The following is an 18,170-nucleotide window of genomic DNA, read 5'->3' on the forward strand; positions in this document are numbered from 1 at the left end:
TTTATGAATTTTAATTTTGTCCAATTTAAAATTTTGATGATCGAAATTTGTTAATTAAATTTATATTTAATATTAACATTCTTATATTTATATTTCTATAATTTAAATTGATATCTCAAATATTTTAAATAGATATACATTTAAAAGTTATCTTTAATTTCCTATCTGGTACCTTTATGAATACAAATGGCAAGTAATTTAAATATATAATTCATAATAATTAAAAAAATCTAATTACGATACAATAAAATTTCCCATGGCATGTTTTTACATTCCAAATTGTTTCAGTAAAATGGAAAAACGTCAAATTAATTTAGAACACTCCACTAAGCGACACGGTCGATGAAATCTTCTATGTAGGAAACCAAGAAGAGAATAGTTTTTAATTTTCGTATAGTTTTTTTTCTGAAAACAGAGAGGTTCGAGTAGTTGTGAAGGAGAGGAGATCAGCAATGGCGGCCAAGGGATCTGGCAAGGATAAACCCGCTGCTTCTGCCGCTCCGAAGAAGGCAAATCTTTTAGACCCGCATGCCATCAAGCACCTCCTTGACGAAACAGCCTCTGAGGTAAACAATTTTCGATCTTTTAAAACAATTTTCTGATTATATCTAACATTTGAGAAGTCAATCAAGATCGCTACGTACTGTTTTGATACGCAACGTCTCAAATTCTAGGGCATTTTGTTTTGATTTCTGGCCACACACATGAATTCGAAAGGAACCCCTCGCTTTTGAGGGTCTTTAGTTTGTCTATGATTTTTTTATGTTTTTGTTCCATTTAAAAGTTTTTCGTATTTTAAAGCCCGTCAGCTCTAAATGAGTGAATGAATGAGTAATTTTAATCCTTTCATATTGTGTGAAAATAGCATGGAGAATGGTCATTTAAATAATTTTTTCAATGGATTTGGGTTTGTGTAGGTGGTATTTAGCCGAGGTTATGCGGAGAATGTGACTCTGAGTAATGTGAAAATGGTGATCGGTATCATCATAATCAGCATTGCCTTGGCGGCCCAGTTTTATCCCAAGAAATTCCCTGAGAATAGGAATTTTCTCATTATCTGCATTGTGTTATATCCTTTTATCATTCAGTATGTTAGGTTAACTTCTTGTTAAATGAATTTCTTAAGTGTTTTATTTTGTTCTATTTTTAATTGATGGGTTCAATATGTCGATTTTAATGGCTTTTCCTATAGGGAATTCTTATAATTTGAAAATGTGGCCTTAATTTTTTTTTAAAATAAATTTTGGAGTGCAAATACTGGCAAATTTCAACTTTTAGTTTAGTTTGTTGTTTAATGGTTTTCTTAGTTATTTTTTTGTTCTATTTTCTATTGATAGGTTTAATATGTGGATTTCAATGGATTTCGCATAAGGAATTCTGAAGACTTACTTTTGGTTTGAAAATAATAATATTGACATAATTTTTTCATAAAAAGAAAATGGTGTGCAAATACTGGCAAACTAATAATTTATAAAATTATTTGGTCCTCATTTATAATTTAGGCACGGCCATTCATAAAGTTTGAAATAGTTTGGTATGGACCTCTTAGGTGAGATAATACATCAAATTGTAATTTACTCAAGGGCAGGATGCATTCTGACTGGAACCCTGTCACTAAATTTTGTAAATTAAGTTCCTGGGATAAACAGATTGGACAGCAATGTGGTAATTGAACAGTGGCAGAAGAGGTAGGCAACATACATAGACTGCTCTCCTAATATAAGTGGTTGCTTTGCTGTGATAGAATGATTTTCCCACCTATTCCAAAGATGAAGGACGTTTGGGAGTCCTCTGGTGCAAAGCATGCAGGGCAGACATCCCCAAATATCCCCCCAATGTCTCCAACTGGGAGCAGATGGCACTGGGGTGCCTGTTGACCCTGAATCATAAGGGGAACTTTTTAATCACATGTGGACGCAGCTACATGCATCTTTGCTCTACATAATAATTTTTTAAAATTTTCACTGCAAATAAAATCTTTTAGAGTGCACAAATTGAAACTTAGAATAAAAAGGAAAAAAGACACTTAGCATAAAAAAAACTTGTCCAAGGATCGCGTCATTGGAATATATATTTTAAAATTAGGAATATTAATCTATTATCAGAACAATTCAGCCCCCTCAAATTGCTTTGGGGCAAATCTTCTGTAGTGATCGGTGTTGAAGTGTTTGTTGCCCCAATCTTGGGGCAGCTTGTGAGGTAGGTGTTGAAATGTATGTGTAGACACATCGATTAGTTGTTGTAATTCCTGTCTTGCCGGATTCCACTTGTCTTAACATACAAGCCCTTCGTGGCATTATGCTGAACAAGAAAATATCTTATCTGTATCAAGCTATCTGGACATGTTCTAAATTATGTCTATTTGCATTGGGTTTCAGCCGTTTAATTCTGATCCACTGCTATCATTTGATAGAAAATGCTGTAACAGTTATAGATCATATATCACTACTAACATGAAACTCCTAAAAAGCAGTCTTTGATCAAGTTGATGCAATATTCCTTTGCCCAAGAGAATTATCTGCATCATTTGCCGTTTTGAGACAAATTAAGATAAACATTGATAATTCACTGTAATACCTGGGATATCCAAGCCACGATCTGGGGAGTTGACTTTACCATTATTGTCTTCAACATGATCTACACACTTTACACTTCCTTTTGATACAGAAATGTTGATTGGCATCGTCTCATACTATTTATAGCATAAATCTTCTATCCAATCTTGTATTGACTTCAAAGTTGTACTACCTTGGTGATTAATATGAGGAAATCCAAAAAATTGAATTACATTCATATTGTACTGAAATATTGGTTGAACCTATCAAATGTCGTCTGACAGTGCTCTTTCCATAAGTTTGGTGTGCCCACAAGGCCAAGAAGCTTGCTCTGGTACTACTCTATGTACTGAAAAGCTGGTTAGTAGACTAAACAACATTAAGCTTAAATCCAAAAAGTATAAAATGGAAATTTCTAAACTGATTTGATTAATGTGCCATTAATGTCCAGATCAGAAATGCTTCTGACACAAGGGAAACCATGTTAATGACATTTGAAATTATTTGGAATCTGATTCTTCTAAAATTTAAACTAGACATAGAAAAAACCTGAATTTTTGTTTATCTTTGGACTGAATTCTGAGATTTTTAGAAAAATGTTCAGAGCATTGGCACAACAGAAAAGAGCCATGAAAAATCCAGAAATGCCAAAACAGACTTATGATAATACAGCACCATTTGTAAGTAGTGTACAATGTATAAGAAAAACCTTTCCAGAAAAACTGTACATGCAAACTCATGCCAAAGAATAATTCAAGAACATATGAATGCTGCACTTGGCAAAGGATTAGCCTTCCACCGACCATTCATGCACAATATTCACTGAGTAATCCCCTATTCTTAACTTAGAAGGCCTTTGTCTAATCAGGTTGCTATTCCATTTTGCCTTGTATATGTGTGGAAAAGAACCAATAATAGAACAAAAAATGTAAACAATGACTATAGGGAACTCTGTAGGTAAGTTAGCCTTAAATTCCAGTGCTAAAGGCATAATGGTCTTGATAGAAGTATATCTATCAAATCGAATCCAGAAACTACTTTGTTCCATAATGGTCTTGATAGAAGTGTATCTAGCAATTGGTGCAAAGCTCTCATAGTCAACTTCCTCTCCCTTAGAGGATTGACAAACCCTAATCTATTTTACTAAAAACTAGCGAACCCATAAATTTTCCTTTACAGTTGCAAAAATAACAATTTACCCTAATCTTACTACTTGGATCACAAATAGAATACATAGTGCAAAATATATATTTTTTCTAATTTTCTAAACACAAATCTAGCTTTAACAAAGAATACCTAGTTTACATATCAGGTCCAAGCACTACTAAACACATGAGTTTGCAAACTATTTACAAATTGCTGTAACAACAGCAGATACAATGGCATAAACAGTCTGAAGTTACAATGCTTAACCCACAATAATTAGGTTCACAAATGCATAGGACTTGTAGAACATCTACTGAATTAAAGGGCTTGTATAAACATTACATCAGGCTGCTACAACAACCATTACCAATTGGAACATGAAGGCTTGCACACACAACTGCTGCAATGTTGTGTAACCTCGAAGCTTGTGAGATTCACAATCATGAAGTTCAAATACAAGTTTTGGGTGAGCTCGTCCTTCGGCCAAAGGGGTTTCATCCTTTGTCACACACAATTTTGAAGAGTGTTTGTCCTTAGGTTGCTAACAAACTTGTGGGTTTTCATCCCTAACATTTGGATGCTTGAACAAAATTGTTCACAGTGATTTTGGGTTAGGGTTTGTTGTGGTTTATCGTGTGATTCCCTTCTTTGTCTTTTTGGGTCCCTTATACACCTAGAAAGGGTGTTGAACTTTGCAGCAATGGCCACCATCTCAAGATTTGTATGCTGTAGGGACTGCTTGTATTGGTTGAGTGTCATTTCCCCCTTGATTTACACCTAGAATTGTGCGTATGTTTGTGAAAATGTGCTTGGGAGGCATGGAGGAATGTTGCCTGTGAATTGCAACTATTCTCAACCGTAATGGTGAGAGTCCCTCAAGGTTTGAAGCCCTAACTACCTAATTAATAGAAGTCGAAGATTGTGTATTCCTTTGCAGCACTTGAGGCACACACCCATGTGCCCATTATTAAATGATTCTCTTATGCGTATGGGAAACCTTTTGGAAGTTACGTCATCCACTTGAGCATATACAGTGGTTTGTTCTTGTAGGGAGGTAGGTGGATGAATGGTGCATATAGGTGGGAGTTTTTGTGTTTGGGGGTTGGAGATACCTCTGACACATGCCATTGGATGGGGATAAAGTTTGGGTAGGAGGTATGCCGGCAGGGTCAAGTCTGAAACATCGATAAGGCAAGTGAGGGTGGATGATGGATGAAACATATGCCTTGATGGAGGAGTTTGATGCTTTGATTGGACTGGAAGAGAAAGTGGACTTTGGCAGAAAGTCACATTGGGAAGGGAGGTTTTGTGATGCTGACAACTTACACAGGCATAGAAGATTGACTATTTTTTCATAATTATAAATTTTGGGAACCTTAGGCAATTGCATAGGGGATGAAGGGGAAGAATTCATACACAAGTTTGGATTAGGGGAGACGTTGGAGAGAGGAAATGGGTGTTTTGGACTACAACATAGATTATGGAGATAGGGGAAATGACAGTTCATTGTTTACAAAGAAAGTGTTTTTTTAGATATGCATGAAATGACACTTGAGAAAAATCATATAATCAACAGATCAAACAATCTGCATATTTGTCACTGTGATTTCGAATTTTTTCGGGTTGTTGGATTGTTGTAGTTGTACTCAGTTAAGGATTTCACCTTATCAACAACTGGTCTAATTGATTTGGTTTTATGATGCTCTTCAGTTGGAATTATGCTGTGGGCTGCCCTAGGATACGAAAAAATAATGATGTTATTTTTAGCAAAAATTCTTCCTGTAGCCACATAAATTTTATTTGTTTGTGGTTTTTAGGACTACTTTTTCTGTTCTCACCTTTTAAACAACCATAATCACTAAGCAACTAACATTTTAGGCCTATTTGAAGCATCAAATGATTTTGAAACACTGTGCAGGTAGTTTATTTTGGGTGCACATATTAAAAGCTGTGGGGTCTTGGCCATAGCAATTGATGGTTTAGTTACAAAAATGATTGTGCATAAATGGGGCCCTAACCTGTATAATTAAACAAAATTGGTCAAAATGGTTCACGGCTCTAATACTTGTAATTATTCACTCCATAATTTGAAATATTGTGAGATACTTTATAACTGAATATTATTGATATAAACTATTGTGTAGCAAAAATAATAAAATTTAAAAGCACAGTGCTCTGAAGCAGAATTTTATATATTAATTTGTGTTGACATTCTATAATCTTTTACTGATGGTTTATGAAAAGGAAAATTTCTTTTGTGGATTGTTCATACAATAAAATAGTTTTGATAAAACATCACCATCGTGGACTTTGATTTGAAGGACATTATTAGGTTGAGATTTGTTTGAAATTATGGAGAAAAACATTGCGTTCCCCTTGACTTTGGCAAGTATGTCATCTTCAATGGCTTGTTGCAGTTCATCGTATATACAAAGGAGAAGAATACTATTCTGTCAACAAATCCTCTTCCTGTAAGTTCCTCATAAGTTATCTTTTTTACATATTTATTCGTTTTCTCTTTCTATGCATTGCTTTTACTTATATGAACACCTGATTGACAAATGTTTGGCTAGTTATTGTTTATGGTTAACAGCTCAGAAAATACTAGTAGTCAGCTGGGATTAGATAACTAAGATGGTGTTGTTCTATACTTAGTTTATTAGTTCACGATTCTAAGCATTACTGATGAGTCTAAAGGGCATCTAATCTTGTGCTGATTGTAGACTGTAGAACTGTATTCTTCTAAATGAATGTTACATACCAAAAGTCATAGAATTGATAGACACGGGTTTCACTTCCATATCTTTTTCATTTAAATCAGTTTTCTGTTATTTGCTTCCATTCAGTCACATCAAATTGCTTCTTCTTTAATGTGAAATGTGTGGTCATAAAATCACTTTCTTCCTTGCAAGTATGGACAGCATTATCCGAGGCTTTTTGTTTGCTTCTGATTATATATTTGTCTCCATAAATTTAGGTATTCTTTATTCAGAGGACAATCAAATTTTAGAAGAAGCAATATAGATTAGAAATATGATGTGCTTGTTTTTCTTTGCAATTCCTCTGCCAAACACTTTGCTGTTTCAGTAGATAATGCCAAGTATTTTTTGGAAGCATGGAATGGCTTTGTCATCAACAACTATAGTCTCTATGTTGATGCAGATCTCACATGATTCCAGGTGGAGGAGCTTTGGAAAGCTCATACTCAGATTGTAGCTGCCAGGAAAGAAAACAAGTGGGCTGTTTTCAGAAACTGTTGGGCAATCATTCATGATTCTTCCCCTCCTTGGTGATCACACCTCAGATTGTCAACATGACATCAACCTATGGTCTCAATGGCCATTGGCAGCCTCTCCATTGCTTGTTATGGTCTTCTCCAAGTACCTTCTAAGACATTATTGCTTCCTAGGATCTCATCTTCCTCACTGAGACCCATGAGAACCCAGAATCAGCCCTCTAGTCACACAGTGCTTGTGGGTTTCAGCTTCTCATCATGAGACTTGCAGATTGGGTGGTGTTTGTTGTCTTTGTGGTCTGGCTTGCCTCATTTACGATAGCCTTAGGCCAAGAGTTTCACTTTTAGCTTTTGATGTCCACCCTAGATACATGTGGCCATAGGTTCAGTGGGGGATCCACCTTTTTAGGATGTCTTCCAAGTTGTTTGCTACTCCCCCCTACCACATCTCTATTTGTCATTCAAGTTGATTGATGGATTTCGTGATATCCATCTAGAGATCTATTTGATACTCCATTATTGGCAATATCATTCTTTTGGGAAATTTTAATGCCCATAATAGAAACCTTTAGATGCCCATTCATGACGTTGCACAGGGTGAATTATGTCTTCATGAGTTTGATCTTGAGGAATTTGGTTTATAGAGAGCCTCTGTTGATAGGAATTCTACAAGTATGGCATATGGGAGACACCTTTTTAGGTTGGGTGAATCTTAGAGCCTTCACATTCTTAATGGGCTTCATCACTTCCTCACTTTGGTAAAGTCATGTTTTGACCATGGCAGTGGTCTGAGCATTGTGGACTATGTTCTCACTTCTCACCAATAGTTCTCCCATCCACCACATCTATAGTTTCCTTGTTTCTCCTCAGCTCCCCCTTGTTGACCATGCTGTCTTGTATTCACCCTCTTTATTGGTTCTCACCTTTCTACCCCTCCTCTTCCACCTTGCCCCCAACATCAGACATTCCACAATCCACTTTCTTGATGACTATACAATTGACTATGTTGCCCTTGTCTCCTTTCTCGTGTCTAGGTACTATCTTTTTGTATGAGTTCTTATTTTAAGCCCTCTGGATGTTTCCTTTGATGATCGCCCCCACACCACACGTTACTCTAAATTCATGTTCCATCATGGATTGTACCCCATGAATTGATGGTACAATGATGGATGTAGATCCTTTCATAAGAGACTTAAATTTTCCCTAACCCATGACTCTTCCTCCATGCAAAACCTTCCGTTGTCTTCTTTGACATAAGAAACATGAATTCCTTGCATCTAGACAACTTGCAACTCTTGCCAATCTCCATTGATAAACTTAAGAAACAATGAACAAATACATGGATTAGTGAACAAGTATATTATATGGAATGTTAAACATTATTACTAGCTAACTACACCATAACCAATCATAGTTTAGTTTGGTAGGAACCCTCGAAAGGTTGCCAATAAACTGCTCAGCCATACTAAGCCTGAGAACGCATAGCATCCAATTATGACAACTCGCTCCTGGCTCACAAGTGGCAGGAACATCCCACTATGACAAGTTCCATTCCTTGGGGTGCTCTGCTTAGTTCGAGGGAACCGGTAAACTGCATCTCTCTAGCTTATTTCCTCCAACTTTACATCTGACTAATTATGGGATATATATATATATATATATATATATACACACACACATACATATGATCTATTCATTTGAAGAAACATAATTTAAGTATTAATCTTGTTTAGAAACAATGTCTATGAATGTATATAGAAAGACTAATGTATAAACACTTAGATCTCATACCAATTACTTGTATAATGCACAGGGGCTGTATGCCTGAATGTTATTCGCTATATCAGATCTCTCCTTGTTCGATCTCTTGATGCCTCCTTGAAATGGCCGATGTGCTGCACATATATCCCTTGGTTTGGATGGAAAGTTATGTCTTTCCCAATGGATACCCTTCTTGCAAAGGTGGCGACTCCTCATACAATGTCTCTTAACTAATTAATCTGCTGATTATCAAACCTGATAATGGGTTAATGACCTGTATTAATTTATCATTAAACTATTTTTTGTATTATTATTTAATATATAGATCACTGCTTTATTAAGATTAAGATCGCGTGTTTTTAAATAATAAGACCACTGCTTAATAAATAATGAGATTGCTTCTTCTTTCGCTGTTGCCCTTGGTCTGATTGGTCTTGCAGAAAATTGTGAAGTCTTAGAAGTAAGACAATTTTCTATGCGTAGGTTTCCTTTATGCATTTAGAGATGGTGCGAATATTGGTGTTATGGGGGGGGCATGACAGTCCTCCCTTCCTGAGATTGCTTGCCCTCGAGCAATTTTAGATTCGGATGATCAAAGATCTCATCTCCTTCCAAAGTAGCATCTTCCGTAGGTAGACCCTTCCATTTAACTAGGTACTCCAGTTTTATTTCTTAATCTCTTTTCTTGCATATTAATCAACTTGGCTTCATCATCTAGTGGTGGCAACTCTGAACATGGGGTAGTATGTTGTCCCAATACCTTTTTGAGGTGATACACATGAAACACATTATGAATCCTGCTATTTATGGGCAGCTCCAACTCATAGGCAACTTCTCCTATCTTTCTCAAAATTTTGTATGGTCCATAAAATCTGGGTTTGAGTTTCTCAGATCCACTTACTTTGATTGATGACTCTTTATATGTTCATGGTCAATCCTTTTGAGTGCAAACAAAATCATGTAGGAAAAATAGACACAAATGTGAGCAACTGAAAAATGCTTTTCTTTGGTTGTGGCCCATGTCTTATATGTCCCAATAGCATTAACTATCGCTTTTAGCAGTTCCTCATTATATAAAAACAGAAGGGGGAGTCTCACCCAGAGATGGTGTTTCTTCTGTTGGATTAAAGGTAGACATCCAGTGATAGGCTTAGATGCACCTAAACCAAGGGCCATTGCAAAAAATAAAACCTTTGTCCTCTTTGGCAGAGAAGGTTGCAATAAAGAAATCCCTTCCACACATTCAAATGCCAATGCCACTTTGAATCTTTGGGTTCCGTTCTTTGTTCACCCAGTTTTCCAGCTATTTGTATAGGGATCAATTCCCCATAAACTTGCCTACCAAAGCCCTTTCATTGCCATGCTCAAGCTTTTGGAAATCTGCAGCAGAAGAGACATTCAGATTCAGTGTTGTTTATTTCTTTTGTCCCAACGTACAACCCAACAGAAGCATCTCTATAGGACCATGGCTGGGGAGCCATTAGAAGCAAATCATTGAGAAAACAGGCTTGCCAAGGTCAGGTGGTTGCAGCAAGGATGTCAGGGAATCACAAAACCACAGAAAATGAAATCATACAGAAATCCTGCAGCGTGCAGATGCAATAAAGAGTAATACAGGGACATGACGAGGTGCAACTGAACTGCCTGGCTACAGTTGAAAACTTGAAACCCTAAATTTTCTTCACTCCCGCAAAACATCTTTTTCACCTTTAAAGGTTACACTAGTAAGATGTTGATATGGATATTTTTTACTGCTTTTGTTCATCACCTTAATGGAAAAGTTCTAATAGCAACTTTGTTGGAATAATGTATATTATTACTGCAAAATGACATTTGAGTTTTTTAAGTTTTTACTTTGGTACCCTATTGCATGGATGTCAATCCCGGTATCTCAATTTTCTATCCTTTGAGTACAATTGGCTTTCTCTAGGTCTGAGGATACATTTCATCCAATCTGCATGTTAATATCTCAAATGTATTTTGGGTGAAGTATTTTCATGGAGCTTATTGCAGTGGAAAAACCTTACTTTCTATATTTCATTAGAAAAACAGCAATCTTAAATGTAATTTTTCCATCATGGCTGCAAACAACTTCATGTTCATTATCTCGTTGAGCATTTTCTTGATATGACTTTTTTTTATTTGATCGGTTAATGTTGATTTGGATTGATATGAAGCAAAATAAACATACATTCGTATAGTCCAGATTCTGAAAACCAAAAACTTAACCAAGATATAGTATCTGAAGTTTATAACCATCTTAAAAAGTTCTCCTACCACCTAGCCTACGGCTGACCAACCAGTATTGACAGATTTACATATTCGAATCACAAAAGTGGCAAGCATGAAGAAAAAACATTAATATCAACTCGCAACTGTGAGTTCCTTGCCTTTCCCTTTGCTGTTTGGGTCGCCATTTTGTGGTTCCTCAGGGTCATCCAAGTAGTCGTTGTCCTCCGGGGGGAAACCAATCCACAAGGTACACTTTGTTGACCACTTCCTCGATCCTCTTGGATGCCCTTTCCTTCGTTTGGAGGAAGAGGTAGAGCTTTAATCTGTTGACTTCTGATCACTTGGGCCCCATTTCTCTAATTCCCGGCGGATGTCTTGCCTCTCCCATGCCCACAGATATTCTTGAATCCCATGCATCCCAATTTGCGCTGACGCCCTACATACCTCCTTGTTACACTTTGCTCTCCAGAGGAGGTAAGGGCGAAGAGGAGGATGGAATTGGCTCTCATGGAGCCAAACCCCATCTGGGCATATGAAGCCACTCCCATCACGAGACATTTTCAAGAAACTCTCAAACCCCCCGTGCCACTACTCCTTCACATAGTTAGTGACAATCCATTTCACCTTCTCCGTGCTTACCAGTTCAAAGTACCATGCTGTGAACATGGAGGCTATATCTGCATTCGTACGGTATTTATACTGTGCTCTCAGATATTCTTCCCCCAGCACTATCTTGAGCCTCGTTAGGAATTCTCGCTCTTCAAAACGAAAGACATTTGATAATCTTTCGTCCAAATTTGGCCCCAAAAGGCCATCATTGGTCTGGATGCATGCAAAGAAAAGTTGGGCTCCATGGGAAGCCAAAAACAAGCCTCTTCGAAAACTCCGCAATGCAGTCGCCTTGGACGTCGAACACAGAAAAACTACAAAGGCGTTTATCTTATTGGGGAAGCCAAGGTGAAAGATAAGCTTCACGAAAGGAATTAATTAGGCTTGACAAGCCAAGGTGGCAAACTTGTGTGAGAGGTTTTTTGCAATTAATGCTCCTGCATTGGGTACATTGTTTAAAGGAGCCACCACCTTTGCCAAACTAGAGATGCCCATCTTTTGATAACATATCCGCCAAGATATGCTTTGCGATTCTTCAAAAAGTGTGGCATTTGGGATATGCCACCGTACTTCCTCCAGATAGAGCATTTAAAGATCGATGTCATATCCCCACCTATCATCTCAAACAACACCAACGGGCATGGAATGGCATTCAAACTTTGGCCTTAAAAAGATTATTCAAATTGAATTGGGACCATTGTGCAAATCAAATTCAAATTTGACTTTGCCAACATGGAGGTCGAAAGTCTGGTTGGCACATAGGTTTGCTTCCATGTTGCCCTCCCTAAGTAAATGAGAGACTTTGAAGTAGTGGAAGGAAGCTAATCGCTCCTTTATATCTCGAACTTCCCGGTCAATTTTCCAATTCTGTGCTCCACCCCAAACAATGGCGTGGATAATGACTTGAGAGTCCTCTTCTAAGTGTAACTTTGCCACCCCAATCCTTACCGCCAGCTGAATTGCCATTAAAGCTGCCTTCACTTCGGCTTCATTATTTGTCCCTATTGGAAATCGCTGCATGCCTTTTGCGATAACTTTGCCATTGCAATCTTTCGCCACACATCCCGCACTTGAGGGACCTGGGTTGACTCATGCTGCACCATTGAAGTTTATTTTGATCCAACTGGGGTCCGGAGGAATCCAAATTGACGTCCTCTCTTTAGTCTGATAGGATTAACCCGTATGGCCCCATTAATGGGTTTGATATGAAATTTTTGCAACTAAGATCATTTATTCAATTACAAAGTGCCCAGAACCATCTTATCTCATATTCATCATGATGTTCAGAGATATGGTTTATCCATACCAACGGTGTAAAAGGGTTTTACTAATAATTCCATTCCTGCAATGGTGTCAAACTTGGATGGTCATATATCTAAAATGGTTATGCAAACTGAATTTTCATTTTTTTTTAATCCTGGACAATCAGGATGATTATGGATAGAATTGCTGCATTATATGCATGATAGATATTTGTTTCAGATGCTTTATATCCACAACTCGATGAATTATGTATTAGATAATTGAAAATAAGTGTATCATACAAATATGCTTTACTTTAAAGTAATTTTACAACTTGGGGTATTTGCAAGCTGATTGTTAGTCCTTTTTTGAGTCTTGATTTATTATGCAGGGATCATTTACCAGCACAGGTTTGGCAATTTCTTCAAAGCTTCCTCGATGTTCTGACATGTACACAATATGCATATCTAGCTCCGATCCTGAGTCTATTTCTGCAAATCCACCCGTGGAGCTTACTAAAAGTGTTACAAAATGGTAATGGTGTTTTCCCTTCTTTGGCTATGCCTCGCAATGCTTTTCAATTTTTTTTGGGATCTCTTGCAGTTAAATTTTGTAGTTAATTTACTTGTTAAAAGTAGTTGTGCTTATCCCATTTAATTTTATATTTTGAGCCTCAGGTTTACTAAAGATGGTATTTTGGTTGAGGGTCTTTTCTGGAAAGATGTAGAGAAGCTAATAGATGATTACTCAAACGAGTCTCGAAAGGCCAAGTAATTTAAATGGAAAAATGTAGGTTACATCACCATTTTTGAAATTTTCACTCAAATGTTTTAAAGGTGCAGCTATCTGAAGATGCTTTTTATCTCTTAAAATACTTTGGGAATATGTTGGTCCTTGCACAAAATTCTTGTGGGATGTTCATTGTAATTTTTATCACTAATGATGTCTCCTCACACATTCAGTTAATTTGTTTTCAAGTCCTTCGCAAAAATTCCTTGAGTATAAATTTTTGTTATATAATGTTTTAATGAGTCTTGAATTGTTGCTTTTTCTGCAAGCATGTTAAAAGTAGAGATATAACCATATGTGCATTTTGTCGATGCAAAATGAAAAACCATATTGATGTGAAAGGTTTGGTGTTATTGATCTACAATTGGCATCTCATTTACAATCCAATGTTGAAAACACGACTTAACATCTAAAGTTTTTTCTAACATTTTGTTGCCCATCTGCCATGAAAATTTTGTGGTTGTCACTGGCAATATATTTGACTATTTTGTAATCCATTGTCTAAAATGCAGCTTGAAATTTTAAGGTTTTTCTAACATTGTATTCCCTAACCTTGTGGTTGTCACTGACAATGTATTTGACTAAAGTTTCAATCTCTGATGACATATCTTATTGTTTCTATTTAGCTGTGTAAAGGCTAATTATTTTAATCTCATTCAATGTACGCAACAAATCCTAGTGCTAATTACACGTGATACCTGTCTGATCAAGTTTGAATAGGATGACATCGTTCAAACAGTTTAGATGTATTAATTAATTGTTATTCAGGATGCAGTAGCAACTAAAGTTACTAAATTAGAATAGCTACATTTGAACTTTACGGATAATGTTAGCTCCTCACTTTTATAAGATCTTTCATAAGCATTTTGCAGGGCATGGAGGCCAATTATTTTAAAAACCTGAGTTTTATTGAATTTAAACTAATACATATATTATCCATGGAATTGAAAAACCTGAGAACTTGTGCACAGATGATTGTTCATAAAATAAATAAATAAAAGTTCTAGCAGTGAATTTGACCTAAAATGGATTTGGGTTTAACCCTCGGGAGGTTCAAGAGTGAGAGACGACCCAACACAATAAGAAAGACAATATATCAATTTTTATGTCGTTTACATAATATGTCTGCAAACAAATAAACAGTGGAAATATACAGTAATGTTCTGTGGGGTGGTCTAAAATCTAAAAATTGACTTTAGGCATTGAAGAAAGTGCATTATCGTATGTTACTTAGATATGAAGATGTTTCCATAATGAGATGTACATTAAACTTGGATATAAATGTTTTTAATTAATTGACGTATTTGATTTTTAAAGAAGTGTTTGAACCTTAATTAATATGCAGTCGATGATATATATTTCAAAAGCTAGATGTAATGGTTCATCGAATTCTTAGTTTGTGGTTGCTAACATGGCACATAATATTCGAGGAACAAAATTAAAGGATTATACAATGCATTTTATGTCAAATTTTGAATTTAGAGTAAAGGTTGATTTAGATGCAATTGTTTGATACAATTAAAAGAGGAAGTGTGATCATCTTAATTGGATGTCATTTCAGTTGAGAGTGAAGGAACTTCCCAACTGCATATGGAGGCTTCTTTGGTAACTTCTATTATGGAAGCTCTGGCTCGGATGGTGAGGTTGTCCATTAGGGAAGAGAATCTCTTCGACTGAAGATGACTTAGATGGTAAAGTTTGTTCTGTTGGAAAATCTTGAGAGAAAAAGGAAGCCTCTTTTAAAGTGATTCATGAGAAATCTAGATAAATTATTAAAGTTGAATGCTAGTTAGATATTCGATGGCTTAAATGCCTGCTTGCAACATCTTTTTATCTTTGGTCATTGGTCCCTATTAAGCCCATTAATAATTGATTTAGGAAAAGCAACATGGATAATATGAACTGAAACAGAGGAAAGCTATAATGCAGTTAAAATATCTCTATTTTTAAATGAAATGCAAATACTCCTATTTTAGAATGAAATACTTTTTATTAAATCCGCATATGAATATGCTTGCTTGTTTGGCTTAATTTATTAATAAACAAATTTTATATAGTGGCTTGTATATGCTTGCTTGTTTGGCTTAATTTATTAATAAACAAATTTTATATAGTGGCTTGTATATGCTTCTAATTTATTATTGAGGCTTGTTTTATTTGTGAAAATAAATAATTTAAAAAATGTAATATTGCATTTATATTATTTTTTATCTGAAAAATGTGAATCATGGGTCCCAATCTTATTACAAAGCAAGTTCATACATAAGAAAATACAATAACATCTTAAAAGTGAGTAAGACACAAATTTAGTTAAGTTGCCAAGCACAAACCAAGGCAACTATACATTACATTTCTTTTGCCTATGTATAATTGTTTAGAAAAAATTCTTTTGCCTATGTATAATTGTTTAGAAAATATTATCTTCTAAGTCCTCAAACCTAGAAATGGGTAGGGATTCCTCCATAGAGAGCCTGTCCAAGGGCACAATAGAAACAGTGGAATGTTGAGTCGGAGCAACTAAACATCAATAAGCACCACAAAAGCAAGTTGAAGTAGATTCAAAGCTAAAGGAGTACGAGATTGAGCAACTATACCAAAAGGTAGGTGTGGCTGAGACTAATCACATGATAAATTCTCTTGAGAACCATCTTGAGAGGAACCATCGACCAAAATCAGAAGTATGAATAATTAGGTGATCTTTGTGGGCTTTCTTCCAACACATTGCTATGCCTTTGTGATGGGATAGAGTTAGAAAGCCAAGAGGCAAGGACAAAGAATCATCTACATTTGAAAGGGTGACCCTCATAATTAAGTGATTAAGTTGAAGGCCTATCCCCCCATCAAAATAACATCCTTATGAAGTGGCTTGGAGATATTTATGCCCATCGATATATGAGCAAACATAGAGTGACTCATATAAGTAGTAGAGCCTATGTTAAAGAAATGATCAATAACATTGCCAATGGCCTCATAGTACGAATCTTCCTAGAATTGGAGAGGATGATTTAGATGTTGAACCCAAACATATCTAACATTGAGAGGTTCAAAACGGGGGTTGAAGGAGATAGACCAAGGCTTGACCAAGAGAAATAGCTCTCTACACATCCATAACTTGTTGTCAAGTACCAAATCACTATCCTTTTAAGAGATAAACAATGTTATAGAAAAGGAAAGAGATCAATCTTGTCCACAATAAGAGACTTTCATGAATCCAAGACTTAATACTTTAAATCAAGAAGAGAAGGCCAAAAATTGTTGAACCTACAAACCAATCCCCTCTATTGATAAAAGTCTTCATTCTCAAGCACATCTTACCCACAAACTAACAAAGGGGAAGATTGTGCATAAGGGAGTAGGACCTCTAGAACTTGCAATGGTTGTATAGGAACGTCAACAACTTGCATCATAAGCTACAAACTTTGTAACACCAACAACATGGCTACTAGGATAAACCTCTTAGCTGCCTTTATTTTAATATTTTTTGTATTGTAGAATATTTGAACTTGACACCATCTAGGTGCCTACAACATGGACTTTGCGATTAAACCAAATGTTTGTTGACACTTAGTTGCCCAAATTAGCATTAGTAGGGAGTAGAAAAAAGTCTTCGTTAGACTTCATGAGAGGTGACACAACTTCCACATCGAAGGCATCCAAAATCACACCAATAGCAAATGAAACTAGAATAGTACATGAAGCACCATTTTTTAGCTGTAAAAGACTTCAACACTAGAGCTAACTACATTTGTGGGAGTAATCAAATGAACAATAGTTGCATCAAAATGTGAAAGCATGCCTCCATTAACAAAAGAAGCAAATGGGAGAGGAGACACCACACTCATGTAGATAGGAGATGAAGAAATGTGAGAACCCAAAACCACTTCATGAGAACCAAAGACCACATCATTAGCAATAGAGGTCAAACCATCCTACAAGTAGAGTCCATCTAGAGCATCCAAGGACAAGGAAGAGAGTTTTTTTAGTGAAATAAATAAAAGATTTTTATTATTTAATAAAAAAAATCATTTATTTTAAAAACTATAAATTGAATATTTTGAGTTTTCACATCAATAGATTTTTTATTAAATTTATTCAAACATAAATTGATTATATATTTACATATTTGGATAGATATTAAATGTGACCAAATATACTATAAATTTGTGTACAATAGATGGAGGAACTATGATAATTTTTTAATCACAAAGTATGATATGCATAAGCCTCACACTATAATGAACATCTAGTCAAATCATTAATTTGATAAAAAATATTTAGGTATTGATTAAAACACATCATGTTAGGCACTCTTTTCATATCAAAACCCTTTGTCAATATCGATATGCTATGCTAATAATTCGAACACCACCATATCAACATTATAGTCTTAGTCATAACTGCCAAGCAAACATTGGGCAACGAATAATTTATTGTACATTTAATAAACTTTTAAATCTTGTTCCCCAATTTGCTAGCCAGCTCTAATAGAATTATGTACAATCAATGGACATAGGAAAAAAAAATATGCCTATCATTTTTTTAGAACTGAACTATTTTAAATTCTTGTGCCTACATTTATATGCGATAGCAATCAAATCAAT

At 35.8% G+C, this 18,170-nt stretch overlaps 1 protein-coding gene across 2 annotated transcripts; it reads left to right on the forward strand.

The window, feature by feature from the left end:
* Positions 1-299: 299 nt before the first annotated feature.
* Positions 300-15,525, forward strand: LOC131043308 (signal peptidase complex subunit 2). Of its 2 annotated transcripts, XM_057976497.2 has the most exons (6): positions 300-566; positions 918-1,069; positions 6,091-6,172; positions 13,172-13,314; positions 13,458-13,569; positions 15,131-15,525. In XM_057976497.2, the coding sequence occupies exons 1-5, from the start codon at positions 453-455 to the stop codon at positions 13,552-13,554; spliced, it is 588 nt and encodes a 195-aa protein (XP_057832480.1). In that variant the 5' UTR covers positions 300-452; the 3' UTR covers positions 13,555-13,569; positions 15,131-15,525. The 2 variants fall into 2 exon arrangements, with proteins under 2 accessions (XP_057832480.1, XP_059063594.1); XM_059207611.1 differs by lacking the exon at positions 15,131-15,525 and having other exon boundaries at positions 13,458-13,746.
* The last annotated feature ends 2,645 nt before the right edge of the window (positions 15,526-18,170 follow it).

Source organism: Cryptomeria japonica, chromosome 7, assembly GCF_030272615.1.
Source record: "Cryptomeria japonica chromosome 7, Sugi_1.0, whole genome shotgun sequence".
In the NCBI taxonomy this organism is placed as follows: Eukaryota; Viridiplantae; Streptophyta; class Pinopsida; order Cupressales; family Cupressaceae; genus Cryptomeria; species Cryptomeria japonica.

Bases quoted from the DNA above. Each gene is read 5' to 3' on its own strand.
- LOC131043308 (XM_057976497.2), top strand. From the start codon at position 453: ATGGCGGCCAAGGGATCTGGCAAGGATAAACCCGCTGCTTCTGCCGCT. The intron at 6,173-13,171 runs GTAAGTTCCTCA...TTTATTATGCAG, and splicing joins TGTCAACAAATCCTCTTCCT to GGATCATTTACCAGCACAGG. The intron at 13,315-13,457 runs GTAATGGTGTTT...TTTGAGCCTCAG, and splicing joins ACTAAAAGTGTTACAAAATG to GTTTACTAAAGATGGTATTT.